The 17,600-nt window shown below is 41.8% G+C and overlaps 2 protein-coding genes across 2 annotated transcripts; both read left to right on the forward strand.

Annotated features, from left to right (window-relative positions):
* Positions 1 to 1,568: 1,568 nt before the first annotated feature.
* nppb (natriuretic peptide B) lies at positions 1,569 to 2,418 on the forward strand. The gene is made up of 2 exons (XM_070910668.1): positions 1,569 to 1,682; positions 2,119 to 2,418. The coding sequence occupies exons 1-2, from the start codon at positions 1,569 to 1,571 to the stop codon at positions 2,416 to 2,418; spliced, it is 414 nt and encodes a 137-aa protein (XP_070766769.1).
* Positions 2,419 to 4,651: 2,233 nt separating this feature from the next.
* On the forward strand, positions 4,652 to 7,339 carry nppa (natriuretic peptide A). The gene is made up of 3 exons (XM_070909780.1): positions 4,652 to 4,762; positions 6,568 to 6,883; positions 7,335 to 7,339. The coding sequence occupies exons 1-3, from the start codon at positions 4,652 to 4,654 to the stop codon at positions 7,337 to 7,339; spliced, it is 432 nt and encodes a 143-aa protein (XP_070765881.1).
* The last annotated feature ends 10,261 nt before the right edge of the window (positions 7,340 to 17,600 follow it).

A 17,600-nucleotide genomic window follows, 5' to 3' on the forward strand; every position in this document is an offset into this window, starting at 1 on the left:
GTACCACTTCCACCCCTCCTTTGGAAAACCCATAATGTTCAGTTCTGCTCAGTCTGTGAACACTGTTGTGTAATATCTTTTGTGCTCTGCAGGAGTTTACTCTTAACGAAATAACCCTGATGTCACATTAAACACAAAGTCCAGCTGAGGCTGATGGGAATGTCATTAGTTTGGCAGGTATTTGGTCATAAACTGACCTGATGATGGAGCTAGGTGAAAAGTCCATCCATTCATTTTCTATAAAAGCTTATCCTTTGCAGGGTTGACAGTGCTAACCATTGCACCACCGTACCGCCCCATCACCAAAGTTATTACAATTAATCTCCCCAAAGCTAAAGCTTGTATCTCCAAGATTGTTACAGTACTAGTGGAGACAGGATGGTTGGTTACACAGTGTTAAAATTAAGGGACAATCAACAATTAACAGCGCCACTCATATGAACAATGAGTACTGTGGTTATATTTGGAAAGCTATTGGAAAGAGTGGACAGATTCAAACCATCAGCAGTGAACAGAGGAGCCACAATGCAAATGTCATCAGTTAAGGCCAAACATTGTCCACTTGTGTGAGAAGGAGAATTACCAGAAAAGAAAGTTACGTTGAATTAACCAACTTCTGTCAGCTGTCAGACTGTCGGCCATAGACTCTGAACAACAATCACATTAGCTTCATGCTAACGTCTCTTTCTTAGCTAACTTACAAACATGGACACACATCTTGTCCTGCAGCTTGTTGAACGAACAACCAAACAAACATTCCCTGCTCACGTCTTTCTGGAGACCAGGGTGATGAGAGCCGTGAGACTGAACCAAAACAACAAGCTGAAAAAGGCTAAAACGCTCCATAGAGCTGAGAGGAGCTCCAGAGTCGGTGATGACTCTCTGTGGGTTTGTCACCTTCCACATTAGAGATAGTCATTTGGTCCATTATTAACATATAAATATTGATTAGTGCAGCCTACACAACTTTAATTACAATGGAAATATTCACGTGGTGATGTTTCACAGTGAGAGGTCAGAGGTCACAGTCTGCCATAGAGCAGCACCCTGAGAGCTGGTACTGGGGACTAAAGGGTCCTTGAGAAAGACGCAAGTGTCCGCGTTTTCCTCAAGGACCCTTTACTAGAGTGGCAGTCTGAATTTGGTTCCTCCCATTGAAGGCCAATCTCTCTAACCAGCAGGCTACCCTACCACCATCACGTACACCCCTTGATTTAGTAACACTGTCACACTGCCTGTTAGCTTACTACTTCCCGTAGATCAGTGACAACAGTGTCCCGTGTAGAGGGTTGGAGTATGTTTCTGAAACAAAGTAGCATATGGAAGCAGCTATGTCATACGAATGCCCGATATCTAAGAGACAACGCTTTAAAAGGAGCAGTTTCCGACAGCTCCTGTTATCAGAATCAGGTGTCAGGAATGCCAGCCCAATTCCTGGCATACCTTCAAGTGTCCAGCTGAAGTATAAAAGAGCCAAGGGATCTGCTGTGGGCTCCAGCATCCAAGCGACCAGGCAAAGAAGCCAAAGAGCATCCATCCATACGAGCAACAGGAACTCAAAGAGAAACATGCATCTGTCTTCCATTCCCCTCTGTGGCCTCCTCCTCATCTTGAACCTGCAGCTGTTCAGCACATACCCCATCAGCACCGGCTTGACTGACACTGACTTGGACATCTTTAAGGTGAGTCTCCAAATCAGTGACTCTGAAACTTGGCTTTGGAAAGTTGGAGATCCAGGCCTCCCAATGGGTCCACCAGCAGTTTCATGTACAGTACCTAACTTTAGTTGCCCCAGTCAGGGATTGTACTGTAGTAAGATGTCTATCATCATCCCACATTTCTCACATATGGACCTCTGGGACCATATGTGATGTGATGATTAATTAATGCTGCAGATGTATAATTAACTACATTAAGTTGAAGGACATTTAGCCTGACAATGTTTATTTGGGGCCTAAACTGTAAGAAAAGATCAAGGATACTTCTAATGGTCTTAAAATCTGCTTCTGGGGCATCACAAAGTGCTACCAGACATGTTTGAGGGCCCCTCCTGTAAATGTATATCCTCTTTGCAATAATTAAATGTTTACCTTTAATATGTCTATGTGGACGTTGCAGGTGCTCCTTCACAGACTAGAGGAGTCTGTTTCAGAGCAGGCTGATATGGACCAGAGAGTCTCCGCAGAGAGGGACGGTCTGGACAACCTGAACACAGAAGAGGCAGGAGATGGACAGCAGCCTCAAACCGGACTGGATGAGGCAGCAATCAGGGAGTTTCTCTCAGCCAAGGACCTGAAGAGTGTCCGCAACGACTCGTCCAAGAGGTCCTCTAGTTGCTTCGGTCGGCGGATGGACAGAATAGGTTCCATGAGCTCCCTGGGGTGCAACACTGTCGGCAGACACAGTAAGTTACAGTAACTCCTCTGCAACAAGCTACAGGTCCACAGCAGCTCTGGGTTGAACTGGTGTCACTTCTTTGGGCCACATGTATTTCTCCCTCCTTGCTGTCTTCATACATTCTGATAGTGTCATATTTTTAATTGACCTCATACAAATGTACCTTTAATGAAATGAAAGATTATTATAGTCTTAATAACGGAGTGGTTGTTGTTGTTGTCTCTTGCAGATCCAAAGTAAAGATGAAGTCTTACCATCTGATTTCTGGAACTGCAACGTCTCTACCAAAAGATATTTTTATTTTAATGCTATTTATTTACTAATATTTATTGAATATTGTTTGTGGCTTACCAGTATATTTATTTAAAATGAATGTAAGACTGTTCTTTATGTACTGTTAATAAATGTTTACAACTGCACACCATTGAACCGAGTGTTGCTTCAGCATCACAATGCACATTTAATGTTCATGGATATAATCATGCAACATTCATGAAATGACCTCCAATGGCACAACAAATGGTCACTTCTTACATTCAACATAGAAGACACTGGAACATGCATTTCATCATAATATCTACTATATATAAATAACAGAAGAATCTTAGAAGATCCTTAGCTTTCAGCACCATGGAGAGCACACAAAACCACTCAATCATGCCATCAGAGCTGAACAGAAAACATCTGCACAGAAACTTTTTCATCCAGACTTTAATTGCAAGAGTTGAACCACCTGCAGAGACATTTAAAACTGTCTTCATTGTTGCATCCTGGGTAATAACCCTTGCAGCCCGTGGGGCAGATGTCAACATGAGAAACCCCACGTCTGCTGCTGTCAGTGAGTGTTACAGTCACCTGTGATTGGTTGTCTATCTATCCAACATGAGACTGTGGGAGACGGACACTGAGATGAGGAAGGACGCACAATGGACAATGATAACAATGGACAATGATAACCCTCAAACTAGTTTAGTTTCTGTCTGCGTCTATTTGTTAATGTGAATTAACTGACACCAACACAGAGCTCTTGAGCAGTCAGTGTGCCAGAGGATGCTGGGCCCGGCACCCACCACCCAGTCCAGGTAAGGCAGACTGTGGGAGTTCACCGAGTTTCATTTACTCTTTGGCATCAGCCTCCATCAACAGTATATGTTGTGGCTTTTTAGTAGCTGGTATAGCTGCAAGGTTAAATGTTCATTAACTCCATTAGACATAACAAGAAATCATTCCTGTGCCGTCATATTAGTGAGAGATCCACACAGAAAGTGTTTTGTCACTCACCTGTCTCATGGAGCTGATATGCCTCCGTTTAATCACATGTACCAACCCACACTGACTCCAACACACAACACATATGTTACTGTGAGATCCACCAGCTCAGTTTACTTTTTTCTCTCTGATGCTTCACGTCAAGAGTAATCTACACAAGCAGCAGTCAAAATCCCACAAATCTGCTGTTTACATGTTGTGAACTTATTAACAGTATCTATACTACAGGTAGAGACAGGGAACAAAAGCCAAAGAATTAGTAAATAAAAACAATTCTGTTGTCATTCTTGTGTTCAAATGGAGCCTCCTTTTGTGCAGTAACTTCCTGCTGCCAGTCAGCCTGTGGACAGTCTGGACAGCTGCTTCTGGCATTCAATTGAAGCTTCATCCAATGCTAAACACAAGCAATTTTACAAACAGCTTAAACCTTCTGGACCCCACCGTACAAAGTGAAACAAAACTCAAAAACAAAATGGAAAGAAACGTAATCAGCTATCATAATAAGTATTACATTTTATAATGTTGTAGATAGTGATGACATTGTTTCCTTCCTCTCCTTATCTAAACCATGTAACCTCCCTGTAACCCGGGAGCAGCGGTTTTAACCTACTATGGTATTTTTCAGGCTCAGGAGCGCAGACAGTGTGAAGTATTTGCACGTCTGAGCTCAGAGCTCCAACATGGCTCCTGAGGTCATGCCACTGCTGGCTGGTAAGCGTGATGATACACAGACACTTATACTGTACACACACACACACACACACACACACACATCACCAACCACCAAGCGCCACTTAAAGGGACATCTGACCAGCTGCCTTATCATACAGAGGTGTCAGAATGCACTTGAGGCGATCTACAAAATGATGAGCCACTGACACTGACTGTCTGTTGCATGGTGAGTGTGTGTTTGTGTGTGTGTTGGCAGGTATATAAAATCTTGCAGTGCAGCCGGCAGTATCAGTAGTAGCAGCAGAAGGATAACATGAGGACTGAGGTCCTGTGGGGCCTGCTGGTCCTGCTGTGTCAGCACGCACTGGTTAGCAGCCACATACTAGGAAGGCCCTCTTCTACCAGTGACCTGGCTCAGCTCAAGGTAAGAAACCGCGTCACCCCTTCAGTCATCTCTCCTGTTTGTCTGACGACTGCACTCTGGAAGGTCAGGTACATTCACAGTTAAAGACACAGTTAGTCAAATGTGAGAACATGTTTTACAGTAGCTGTTAAAGACATAGTTTTAAAGATTAAAAACTTTTTTTTTTACTTAACTTTAGTGCCCGACAGTGTGGAGGTGAATCAGGACTGTAGATACCACTGAGGACACTGAGGCCAGGTGGTCATGTCCTCCTTTTATTGTATACAATTAATAACTTTGGCTGATTAAAGTATTCTTATATCCAATATTCTTTCGTCAGTATTGTCTGGTATTGTTCCACCAGAGTTTATTATCTGTCAGTAAGAGAGGGTGGCAACATTTAGAGCTTCATCTTGGGAAATAAAACAAGAAAGTTGTATTCATTCATATTAATTTCCTGATAGTTTCCTTTGAAGCTTCTTGGAAAGAACTACAGTACAAACTGTAATCTGGTACTAATTATAGGTAAGTGCTGTCTTTAGAACTACTTTCTACCAAAGAAGTAGTCCCTATAAAAACTGTTGACTGTGAGGTCTCATTAGTGTTAGTTGATCAACAACAAGTTTTTCATGTCATTTCCATCCAAATTCAATGTTTGCCGGAGAAATCCTGAAATTGTGATATTTGGATGATATATTGGATGACGGTACGGAGCGTGGACTGTCGAGGTTCCCTTGAGCAAGGCTCCAAACCCCTAATGCCTGGCTATGTGGCAGCCCCATCACTCTAACACGGGCCTATATGTGTATAAAAGATTAATAAAATGAGTGAACACACTGAATTGAATTTCCCCCAAGGGGATTAATAAATTAATTCTTATACTGAGGCCTTAAACGTGTCCCAGCCCACATTTTGGTGCACAGAGATGAAGCTGATCTTCTAACTCTAACCCCAACCCCCCGACCAATCTAACCCAGGGTAACAAGAATATTGCCTGAAGCGACTGTTCTTTTAAAGGGTTATTAAGCACTAAACAACCTTTATCAACTCCACTCAGCAGTACGTGTTCAAATCACCAAACATGCAGTTCCTTTGGTTTAATAACAGGTAGTCAAGTTTCCATTTAAATTTAATGTCAAGTTGAACAGAACTTCCATAAAAACAAAAAAAGTGCATGAATCCACCACTGTAATGTTAGGAAATAAACAGCTGCAGGCGCTGATTCTCCAGTTGGTGCAATTAAGCCATCTGAGTTTTTGCCTCTCAGATCTTGAGAGAACATTAATCAAACACTAAGAGACACGTCATCACTCGTAAATATGAAACAAAATGATTTACTGAGAATAGTTTTGGTGCAGATGCAGACCACAAGGTCAAATGCCGGATCAGATCCAAGCAGTGTGCACTCTCTCTTTAATACTCTCACAATCACCTGTTAAAGTTCTATTCGGCTCTCAGCTTACGGTTTGCTTGGATCAAGAACCTCAAAGTCCAAATGTCGTCAAGGTGCTTGGATTCCGTTATATTTGCTTATATAACACCACCTCCGAAGTTTTGGGCTGTCTGTAGCTACACATTCACTGGAAGGCTTAGTTTTTTTATCTCATATATTCTAACCCATGGTAGAGGAAGTGTATGTATGTGGGTATGAACTGTCTTCGTCATGTACGTTAGTTTTATTTCCATTTTTAATGACACCATGTGCTTTGAGCTAAAGACGGATTTCCACATGAGTGGACAATTAAGCTGTTTCCTGTGTGTAAAACATACTGAATGTAACCAGTTTGGGTTTTGAGAGTAAACCAGTCTTCACCTCTTCACACCAGTCTTTACTGGAGCGCTTTGAGGAGACTCTGGCTGAAGCAGCCCAGGAGGAGGACTCTGAAGCTGATTATGAAGAGCCAAACCAAGAACCAGTTCACAGCCAGGCCAGCCGAGGATGGACCCTGGACCAGGGGGGGGACCAAGAACCTCTCATATCAGAAAGATCTCAGTTGCCAACTGAGGGCCACAGCAGGGCTGCGAGTCAGAGGAGCCGCCTGCAGGACCTGTTGATGGCTGCCAAACGGGCCTCTGGCTGCTTTGGAGCCAGGATGGATCGAATCGGAAACACCAGCGGTCTGGGATGCAACAGTGGAAGAGGTAAGACTGCGGCTGAGGATGGCAGAGGGAAATCCAATGAGGATTTAGATAAAAGGGGTCAAGTGTGTGCTGGTTGGGTCGTCATAGTTTGGAAGTCAGATTTGTATAAGGCAAGAACACAGGGCAATGGATTAGTTACTTTGGCTGGAATATTTTTAATCAGAGATGAGTTTGCATGCAGAGACATGGATAGTGACATGTGATAAACATGCAATCATAGAAGTATGGTGGAACACGCAGACATCAGACTGATCTGAACATCTGAGTCATGGAGAGAAAGCAAATAGTATTTCCCAAAATGTTGAACTATTTCTTTAATGACACCGTGACCTTTCCTGTAGCACTGCCTGGACACTTGGCCGCTAGAGGTGACTACTATGAAATAAACATGCATAAATTCAGTACAGTTATTTATAAATCCTCTGTTGTGTGTGTGTCATTTCCCCCTCAGGCTAGTCTGACAGGTTCCTGGGACACGTGTTGGATTACAGTTTTATCACCACCTGAAGACACAACCAAAGAGAGTGGATTTGATTTTGCATTAGTTGAACTGTGTGTGTCTCTTGTATTTCTCTGAGTTGACAAATGGGCTGTTAGTCAACTGTGTAATGAATATAATGCCTGGAAGGAAATGAGTTCTATATAGCTTCATGTGGATTGCTAACAAAGATAAATAAACTCTTTTTTTTCATATGAAGAATTTGTTTCTTTCTAGCCTGCACCATTACAGTCCTCTTCATCTATGCACCAAAGTTATTACAATTCAACCTGGGGGGAACATGAGCGTCTGAGCCACATTTCATCGCAATCCAATAGTTGTTGAGATATTTCAGTCTTATGGTGGCAGTCGATGAAAAGTCAGAGGATCACCAGAGTTATTAGGATTGATCCTCTGGAAACTGTGAACATAAGTTTAGAATTTCGGTCTGGATCAAAGCGATGGGCCGACTTTGTAACGATGTTGCTAAACAAAGCCAAATAAATAAAAAAGTAAAAGGCTGATGTTGATGCCTCAGTGAAAAACATGTGTATTCTTGACTACTTACAATGTGAAGTCCATTTTTCCATCTCTCACCCAAAGCATACTGGGATGAACTCCAGGATCGCAGGGTAGAGACAATGGATGGATGGATGGAAACTAATTTCTTTTATTGTTCCTAACTAGCTGTCAAATGATTGTTGAGAGAGAGGAAGTGATTCATGCAGGAAACATGGCTGTGATTCACCCATTAACTACTGTTGTCTAAATGCATCTGACAGGCAGCAGGAAGGAGACGTCACTGTGGGTTATAATGACTAAGGAACGGCCACACTTAGATCATGTGTCCACTTAGATTATGAGGTTCAGTTACACTCTGGTGGTACACCAGTGAAGCATTTCACTTGATTTCAGCAGCCAACCAGACAGCCGATGAGGTAAACCAACTGAAACTGACCTGAGTCCAGTTTTCCCGCCATGTTTTCTAATCAGAATCAGAATCAGAAATACTTTATTGATCCCCAGGGGGAAATTATACAGTACCAGTGCTCCCGTTCAAGCGTAGAAAGTAGCATACATTTAGAAATAAGAGTATGTCCAAACTAATGTCTTTGGAAACTAGCGGGATGCCAGTGTTCACAGGCTGATCCAGGTGATAAGGGCAGCTGCAGGTTTTCTTTCCTCTGTGGATCAGACTGACCTGTTTTCTAACTGAGATCTTATCATTGAGAGCTCCGTTCCCCAGCCGGACTAATGTGGAAAACTTTAGAGATCTGTCAAAGTAGAAACCCAGCACGAACACGCATCTATTCATTCTCTTATCAACTGTCAGGTTCACAAGATTAGTAGAAACATATTTGACTCAAAGTGTTCTTTTTATGTACCTTTACCTTCCAGTAATGTCTTCTTGTAGGGAAGCAACACTTGAAGACTTTTTATCACAGAGCGCCCTCTTGTGGAGCTTTTCATATTCATTTTCATAATAACTGAATTTTATTGGATATCAACGTCATTATTTCATTTGAAAGGCTTTTTGAGTCTGTTTTTGTTCCATGATTGCATGTTTCTCAATAACACTTTTATTTCATGTCACTTTTAATGACAGTGGTGCCACCCACCACCCTTTCACCTTTCAGCCAATCACATGCCCCCTATCTTTTGAGCAAGCTCAAGAACTGCTACCAGATGTAACCAGTTAAAACATATTTAAATTAACTACACCTTTCTGATGAAAACAAGTGGACAGAAATCAGTTATTGCAGCTTTAACTTCTATTGGGTTTGTTCCAAGTTTCCTATTATGGTGTTACTCTTCGAACTGTTCATAAATCAAACATGAAGCATAAATGATCACCAGATGACATGTGACATCTTTTAACCAACTTAATTTCCCCTCATTATTACAAGTTCTACACTTATTTTGGTGTTTAGACCTCAGTTACCTGAAATAATGCCACTTGTTTTACAGTGGAAGAAGTACAATTTACCTGTTATTTTGATTATAGTTAAGACGAGAGGAAAACATTGAGATTATCACAGACTGGTATCTGTGTTGGTACCGTAGTCCCATTTGGTGGCTGCCATAAGCCACATCTGTTTCTGTTTCAGAAAAAACTGTCATGACAACTTATTTCTAAATGCATTTATTACATTTATTTCAAAAACATAGATTCAACCTAAGGAAAAGGTGAGCAATGCCTCAAGATAACTTAATAAGATCTGCAAGAAAAAATATGCATTGTTTTGTCTGGAGGGTCCTGTCCAGATTTTACAGCCAAAGCACTGATTTTCAGGTAAGAAAGTAATTTTAATAAGTCTATATTTTGATTAGCACTGATACTGTAACTTGTATTAGATTAGAGAGATTAGATTGCTGCTACAGCTAGTTTAACAATGGCTGACAAGGGTGGGGTTATAACTATTGTTGTAACAATGGAACTCCTTGTATTTGACATCAGTTAATGAACTCAGGTCCTTTGTGAGCTCTGCCACAAAAATTCAGCGAGTTTAAAGGTGCTGTAGTCTGACTCACAGGAAGTAGGCTGTGGGTATCACGCGGCCATTAGCCGACTGTTTCAGTGGGGATTCTCCTCCCCCTCAGCTACCTGTGTGTTACCATTTTCAAAGTCGCTACGTAAACCAAAAACCTCCTTCTTTAGCTTTGCAAGAGCCATACCGTCAGATATGCAGATGCCCAATCGATTAAATCTTTGAAAACGTTTTCTTGCCCCGCCATGTTGCATAACCATAGCATTCCTGTACATATGTGCTGACATTGACTGACAGCGTGCGTTCAGGAGTATTGCCCCAGCCATTGATAATTTGTATTTATTGGTCTTGCTGTGAGAGACAGGCTGTGTTGATGTTGAGGCATCCATGGAGACAGAACTCGCAGACTCTAAAAACTTAAGATAGGTTGGTGCGTGCGTCCTCCACTCTGCAACAACGTCCATCCACCTAAAGTCCTTTAAGTCTTTGATGCTGGTCTGCCGGAGGATAGATGTGAACTTCAGGCTTGTTAGCTTCTTGCACTCCTTTTTGACAACATTAACCACCTCTTGGACCACAACGTCAAACAGTCCAGGGACAGACATAACCGCATGTGGAATTCTGTTGACACGTCCTTTAACAATGTTATCAAGTACTGCCTCCAAGGGTCCTCTAACAATCCTACTTTTCAGGGAGTTTGCCGTTCTTATGATGATCTGTGAAAACAAAAAGGAATAAAATGTGTCAGTGATTAGGCTGTACAACTGTCCCTATGTTCTTTTTCAGTACCAACAGTGGTAGCTAAGTGTTGTTTCTGGGTTGCCTTTTCACAACAAACCTTGGATTGTTTTCTCATCGGTACTCTTGATCTTGCTTCAGTCGGTGCAGGGCGGAGTGATGGGGTGCTTTGACGAGGTTCTGTCATAGTATGGCTGCTATCCAGTGGGTTCTGAGTATAGGAGACTCTGTTATTAGACTGTCATGGGAATGCTCACATTAGTGTGGGTTAAGTCTGAAGTGGATTGAAAGGACAAACTTGATTGATTTAATAATATGAGTTGATATGATGAAATGATACAAACCTGCTGTGGTTGCGAATACAGAGCTGGAGCTGCAGTGGAAAGTGTTTGCAGAAGTGAAGTCTGGACAGCGGGTGGAGTCGGTGTCTGAAGCTGAGGCTCAGCCTTTAGTCTGCTCACACATTCCTGGATTGTTGAAGCCGGCTGTAAGAGAACAGAACAGCCATTACCTCATGACAACATGTAAGACGTGTAATCACAACGAACTGCAGGATGGGATTTAACTAGTCGTGTGATTTCCATCTACTAAAATGTCACCAGTAACAATTGTTGACAAACCTGAACTGGCTGTGAATGCAGTGCTGGGGCTATGGGGACAAGTTTCCTCCTCACTGCTCCTTCAGTAGAAGCCTGAACAGTTGGCTGAGGTACATGCTGGGACAGGACCTGGGACAGGACCTGGGACTGGAGCTGGGGCTGGAGCTGGGGCTGGAGCTGGGGCTGGAGCTGGGGCTGGAGCTGGGGCTGGAGCTGGGGCTGGAGCTGGGGCTGGGATTGAGGCTGGGATTGAGGCTGGGACTGAGGCTGGGACTGAGATTGTGGCTTCAGACTACAGACAGCAGACTACAGTGGAGAAGATGAAAGACAAGAAATATTAACATATTTTAACTTGTCTTTGACTGCTGATACCAATTTCTATGGCATTTTATTTTGAAATGAGATGGTCTAGCAGCAAGCTGAGAATAATTTACTATTAGTACACGTCTCTGCAGGATTTCCATATATGTGTTGTGAAACTGTTTGCTAACCTGAACTAAATGTGCAGACCAAACCACTGGAGCCAGAGTGACAGGTTTCCTCCCCACTGCTCCATCATCAGACGGCAGGGCAGTGGGCTGAGATACATGCTGGGACTGAGGCTGGGACTGAGGCCTTGGTTTCAGACTACAGACAGTAGACTACAGTGGAGAGGATGAAAGACAAGAAATAGTAACACATTTTAACTTGTCCTTGACTGCTGATACAAATTTCTGTGGCATTTTATTTTGAACTGAGATGGTCTATCACCACGTTGAGAATAATTTAACATTAGTACATTTATCTAGTCCAGTTGTGAAACTGTTTGCTAACCTAACTATCATGGGAAATGGTAAAATTAAAGTGTGGTAGATTGAAAGGACAAACTTGATTGATTTAATAATATGAGTTGATATGGTGGGGATGAAATGATACAAACCTGCTGTGGTTGTGAATACAGAGCTGGAGCTGCAGTGGAAAGTGTTTGCAGAAGTGAAGTCTGGACAGCGGGTGGAGTCGGTGTCTGAAGCTGAGGCTCAGCCTTTAGTCTGCTCACACATTCCTGGATTGTTGAAGCCGGCTGTAAGAGAACAGAACAGCCATTACCTCATGACAACATGTAAGACGTTAGTACAATTTATGGTCATTTTAAAAAGGCAGAGTAAAGAGTGGACTTATCAACACAAAGTGCTTCATGTAAAATAAAATAACAGCGCTACCCATAGATGCTTCTATTGCTTATCATTGAATTTTCCCAACATGTGTAATCACAACGAACTGCAGGATGGGATTTAACTAGTCGTGTGATTTCCATCTACTATAATGCCACCATTAACCATTGTTGACAAACCTGAACTGACTGTGAATGCAGTGCTGGGGCTATGGGGACAAGTTTCCTCCTCACTGCTCCTTCAGTAAAAGCCTGAACAGTTGGCTTGGACACACTTTTCCGGACCACTGAGGCTGACTACAAGATGACAGAACAAACATAATTATCAACTGATGATGGTATGCGAGATGCTAGTGCACTCTGGGAGTAGACTTACGATTTATAACGTGTTTGCTAACCTGAAGTAAATGTGCAGACCAAACTACTGGAGCCAGAGTGAGCCCCACTGCTCCATCATCAGACGGCAGGGCAGTGGGCTGAGGTACATGCAGGGGCTGGAGCTGGAGCTGGAGCTGTGGCTGACGCCTGCTACTGCTTGCCTCAACAGCTGAAGTTCTTAGTGTTTGGATAGCAGCTTCCTACAATTCAAAAAAGAAGAACTTTAGCATAACCAGAATGATGATGTTTCTCTGCTTAAGTGCCCCTGAGCAAGGCACTGAACCTCAAACTGGTCCAGGGGCGCTGCACTACAGGCGACAACCTCTCTGATGAAATGCTTATGTGTGGGGGGAGTGAACATATGTGTAACTAGGAGGGCTATGCAGAAAGACAAATTTCATCATTCATTCATTTCTTTCTTCTTCTATTTGTGTAACTTATTAATGAAGAGGACACATTAAATTGTACAGTGTGGGGTTGATACAGTCAATATGAAAGTGAATAAGCAAAAGATGATGAGTGGCAGAAAATGTAAGATACTGAAGTAAACAAAAGCATGACAGAGAAAAATAATGTTATTGATTACGTTGTTAAGTTACCCAAATTAGTGGTTCATTTAAGTAACATGAGATGAATTAGTGCAAAAGGAAAAGGATGTGTGTGAAATAAAGACCAATCTCAAATAGGTGATATAAGTATTAAATTAAAATAGGTAGAACGTGTTAGTTTAAAGTCCTGTAACAAAACAGGAGAGAGCAAAAGGTACATGTCCAAAAAGCACTGGAGTCACAGTCGGGGATAAATACTGATCCATATAACGTGAGCAGGAAAACAACAATTATTTCTTTCTGACAGAACCAAACTACCAACAGGCTGAAAATGTATAACTGTTGGCTCCACTGGTTGGCTGCTCTGGACAGCATAGCTTTGTTTTCCAGGCAGAAACATGCATTGGTGGTAAATGTAGGCAAGATGTCATAGAAAAAAACTTCTGTGTGGCTACAGCAGTCATAAAACTTTGTTCGATCATCAGTGACTGAACCATGTGAGTCGTACATCTATGTGTAACGTTATGTATCCATCTCCAAGTACCAAAAGCCTGACTTATCTGCGGTCGCAGGACCACAACAGCTCGTGAACGCACCTCGGAAAAGCCCAGACTCGGTCTCGCAAGACTCTCATGGCCGATGTTGATCCGTTTCCTGACACAGCCATCTTCAGTCGGACTTGATTTGGCACACCTTTTAACTCCGACAGCGACAGGCAGCCCTGTCATGGACTTGACCAGCGTACCGATCCGTTCCGCTTCACACGAGCTCCTGTGATATCGGTTTAATAAGGTTCTGCAGGAGCTGCACACCGCGGCTACATCGTCTGTGGTTGTTAGGCGTCCAGTGAGCTCCTCCAGAGCTAATGTGTAGGCAGGCTTCACTTCTAGGGCACCGATGATTAAGTTATGTTTGCCTTTTTTATCAATGAAAGTCGTATCGCAGAGTCGACATACCTCCTTTATTGATTTATGGAGAAACATCGCCCTGCAGAGACAAGAGTACCAGCTGCAGACAAAATGGCGGAACTCCACACAGTGTAAGCAAAGAGCATAGAATAGATGGATGTAGACCTTAAGATGTTATAGTACACCCATGGTATGACTCAGAAGCACAAAAAATATAACTTAGCATGAAGTTCTTTGCTTCAAGAGGCACTCCGCATTTGACATGAAGAGGAAATGACGTTTTCTCAGCAGCGGAAGTTCTTCTTGTCGTTTTTCCCCCCGCGAAGTAGAGCATGGATTTAAAAATATATATACAGCGTTTATTAATTAGAAATATGTTTTGAAGGTTTTATACAATATTTCAAATTGAGAAGTTTGCAATTAATATTAATATTATTTTTTAAAAAGGGGGCAATGTAATGTGGTATCTACAATTAGAATTATGACAAGAAACAATGCAATTGCGGATAGCAATCCAACATTATTCTTGGACATTCAAAATTACCTTGAATGTCTGAAATTAAAATTATGACTAGTAACAACTGGATTGTAGATATCTGAAATGGGATCCTTCTGCAGATATCCCGAATTATTTCTCATTCTAGATATCAAAAATGTAACTGTGGATATCTGAAATTGAAAGCCCAATACAATACAATAATAATATATAATATGAATGGCAAAAGTGACGTCATTTGTCCTAGGAAGAATGACGTTGTGGATGTTTGAAATGTTCATTTTGACCAGGAAGAACTGAATTACAGATATCTGCAATATATATCCAGTCTAGCTGTTAAATGTGTTCACCCTGCAGGTTTGTACCGGTGAATGCTGAATGTGCAGAAATAAGGTGGCCAGGACAATGTTTCAGACCTCTCCTATAAATATATATACCTTCATATATGTTTATAAGACTATAAACCGACGGTCAGCTGAGCCGACACACCGTCTCACTCTGCGGACAGTATGTGAAGCCAAATCTCCGCCCTGGAGCCGGCTCCTCTCTTTCTTTCAGTTACGTTATTAACGTATTATTAACGTAAGTAACGTCATTAACGTTAGTACTGAAGCCCCTGGTCTGTCTGCAGCGGGAGAGCGGGACACCGAGAGGAAGAGGAGGTGGAGGGAGGGAAACACAACAGGAAAACCCTGGAAAGAAGAGTTTCTTGGGGAAGGCTGTGCTCCACCAGAGACATGTTCTCGGAGTAGGAGTGTGAGGACGCCGGTGGACTGCAGGAGCAGGACTAGAGGTGAGCTAAGACTTCACCAGGGAGGAGGAGGAGGAGGAGGAGGAGGTAATAGAGAGAACTCGTTTAGCTTCCATACACCTCCTATCGCTGGGCGGTTGGACCGGGGCAGTCACAGGCGGACAGACTGGGTCGTAATTCTGCCTGAATTCTGCGTAGATCTTATTAATCAAGCCGGTGATGAAGAGCTCCGGACGGCAGGTGAGTGGCTGATCAGTCAGGAAGCAACATGAAGGAGTGCTGTTCATGAAGACCCTTTGAATCCAAATGTGAGTTCAGTCAGACTACAAGCTGAAAGCCCCTGCACACACTGCAGTGTGTGTTATTATCCTGGAGCCTGTATGTTGTGTTTGCTGGAGTTGTTTTATTCCTTTATTACTATTGGCATGGTCATAGTTAAGTAAAGTGTTGTACATGGTTTATATATATATATAAATATATATATATATATATGTAATGCAAGAAAAACAAATCAGTGCAAACAAATCTGTACACAATGTAAGATGATACATAGACATACACACACACACACACATACATATATATATATATATAAGATTATCATAGCTGTATCTGTAGAACCCAGATGTTTGGCGATGAATATGACAGCACCATGATCTGCTGAAAAGGACCAGTATAATGTAGGTTTATGAATGCATGTGACCTGTCAGAAACCAGCACAGACTGCAGGTTTATGTTGAGGTGTGTCCATAACAGACAGTCAGTTGCAGCTGCAGCTATTTCCAATAAAGAGTTTATATTACAGGTTTTAGGGCTAGTTTTGTTTTACTGTTTAACATCATTTTTTAGACTATGATCTCATACTTTTACTCTGATTGAAATGCCACAATGGTCATTACAGTACACATATATATTTTACATATATATTACAATACATATACATTTATAAAAGATTTTATGAGATCAGTCTTTTTGAGTCAGGTGGTTAAACATCCATCGTGTCCTTTGTTTGGTGCAGGAGGGTCAATAAATAGAAACGTCTTTATTCCATCGTTCCTTAGTTTTCAATATCTTGTTTACAGTCTCATATTATCTTCCTGTGAGATTATGAGTTATACAGTATGTTGTACACATACAATATGCTGTACATAGTATGTTGTACATATACAGTATGTTGTACACATACTGTATGTTGTACACATACAGTATGCTATACATAGTATGTTGTACATATACAGTATGCTATACATATACAGTATGTTGTACACTTACAGTGTTGTACACATACAGTATGCTGTACATATACAGTATGCTGTACATATACAGTATGTTGTACATATACAGTGTTGTACATATACAGTATGCTGTACACATACAGTATGCTGTACATATACAGTGTTGTACATATACAGTATGCTGTACATATACAGTATGTTGTACACATACAGTATGTTGTACATATACAGTATGCTGTACATATACAGTATGCTGTACATATACAGTATGTTGTACACATACAGTGTTGTACATATACAGTATGTTGTACATATACAGTGTTGTACACATACAGTATGCTGTACATATACAATATGCTGTACATATACAGTATGTTGTACACATACAGTGTTGTACATATACAGTGTTGTACACATACAGTATGTTGTACACATACAGTATGCTGTACACATACAGTGTTGTACATATACAGTGTTGTACACATACAGTATGCTGTACATATACAGTGTTGTACACATACAGTATGCTGTACATATACAGTATGTTGTACATATACAGTATGCTGTACATATACAGTTTGTTGTCAACAGGAAAGCTCATGCAGTGACCAAAATAGAAACTTTGTCCTGATGGTGGCAATAGAGGAAAGTTCAGGGGGTCAAAGAACATGAATGTGGGCAATAAATTCTTCATCTTCTGGAAGCCACAGATTTATGCACCAAGAGAGATTACTAGGCCCTGATGCTAATGGGGCAAAACACTCTCATCTCAAATAGCAGAATTCATCAGCTTTCAGTGAAACATTATGCAAGAATGTGCCTTCATCTTGTTTCCGTGTTTGGCTTTGGGCTTTAACTGAATGCTGTCATCGCAGTGGGAGTCAGTAGACCACTTCGTCTGGACAATCCCGAGGCTGTTTCCTCCTCCTGGTGACAGCAGAGCTCCC

The sequence above is a fragment of the Enoplosus armatus genome, chromosome 8 (assembly GCF_043641665.1).
Source record: "Enoplosus armatus isolate fEnoArm2 chromosome 8, fEnoArm2.hap1, whole genome shotgun sequence".
Classification (NCBI taxonomy): domain Eukaryota; kingdom Metazoa; phylum Chordata; class Actinopteri; order Centrarchiformes; family Enoplosidae; genus Enoplosus; species Enoplosus armatus.

Excerpts from the sequence above, each read along its gene's own strand:
- nppa (XM_070909780.1), top strand. The coding sequence starts at position 4,652 with ATGAGGACTGAGGTCCTGTGGGGCCTGCTGGTCCTGCTGTGTCAGCAC. Across the intron at positions 4,763-6,567 it reads GTGACCTGGCTCAGCTCAAG|TCTTTACTGGAGCGCTTTGA; the intron begins GTAAGAAACCGC and ends TCTTCACACCAG.
- nppb (XM_070910668.1), top strand. The coding sequence starts at position 1,569 with ATGCATCTGTCTTCCATTCCCCTCTGTGGCCTCCTCCTCATCTTGAAC. Across the intron at positions 1,683-2,118 it reads CTGACTTGGACATCTTTAAG|GTGCTCCTTCACAGACTAGA; the intron begins GTGAGTCTCCAA and ends TGGACGTTGCAG.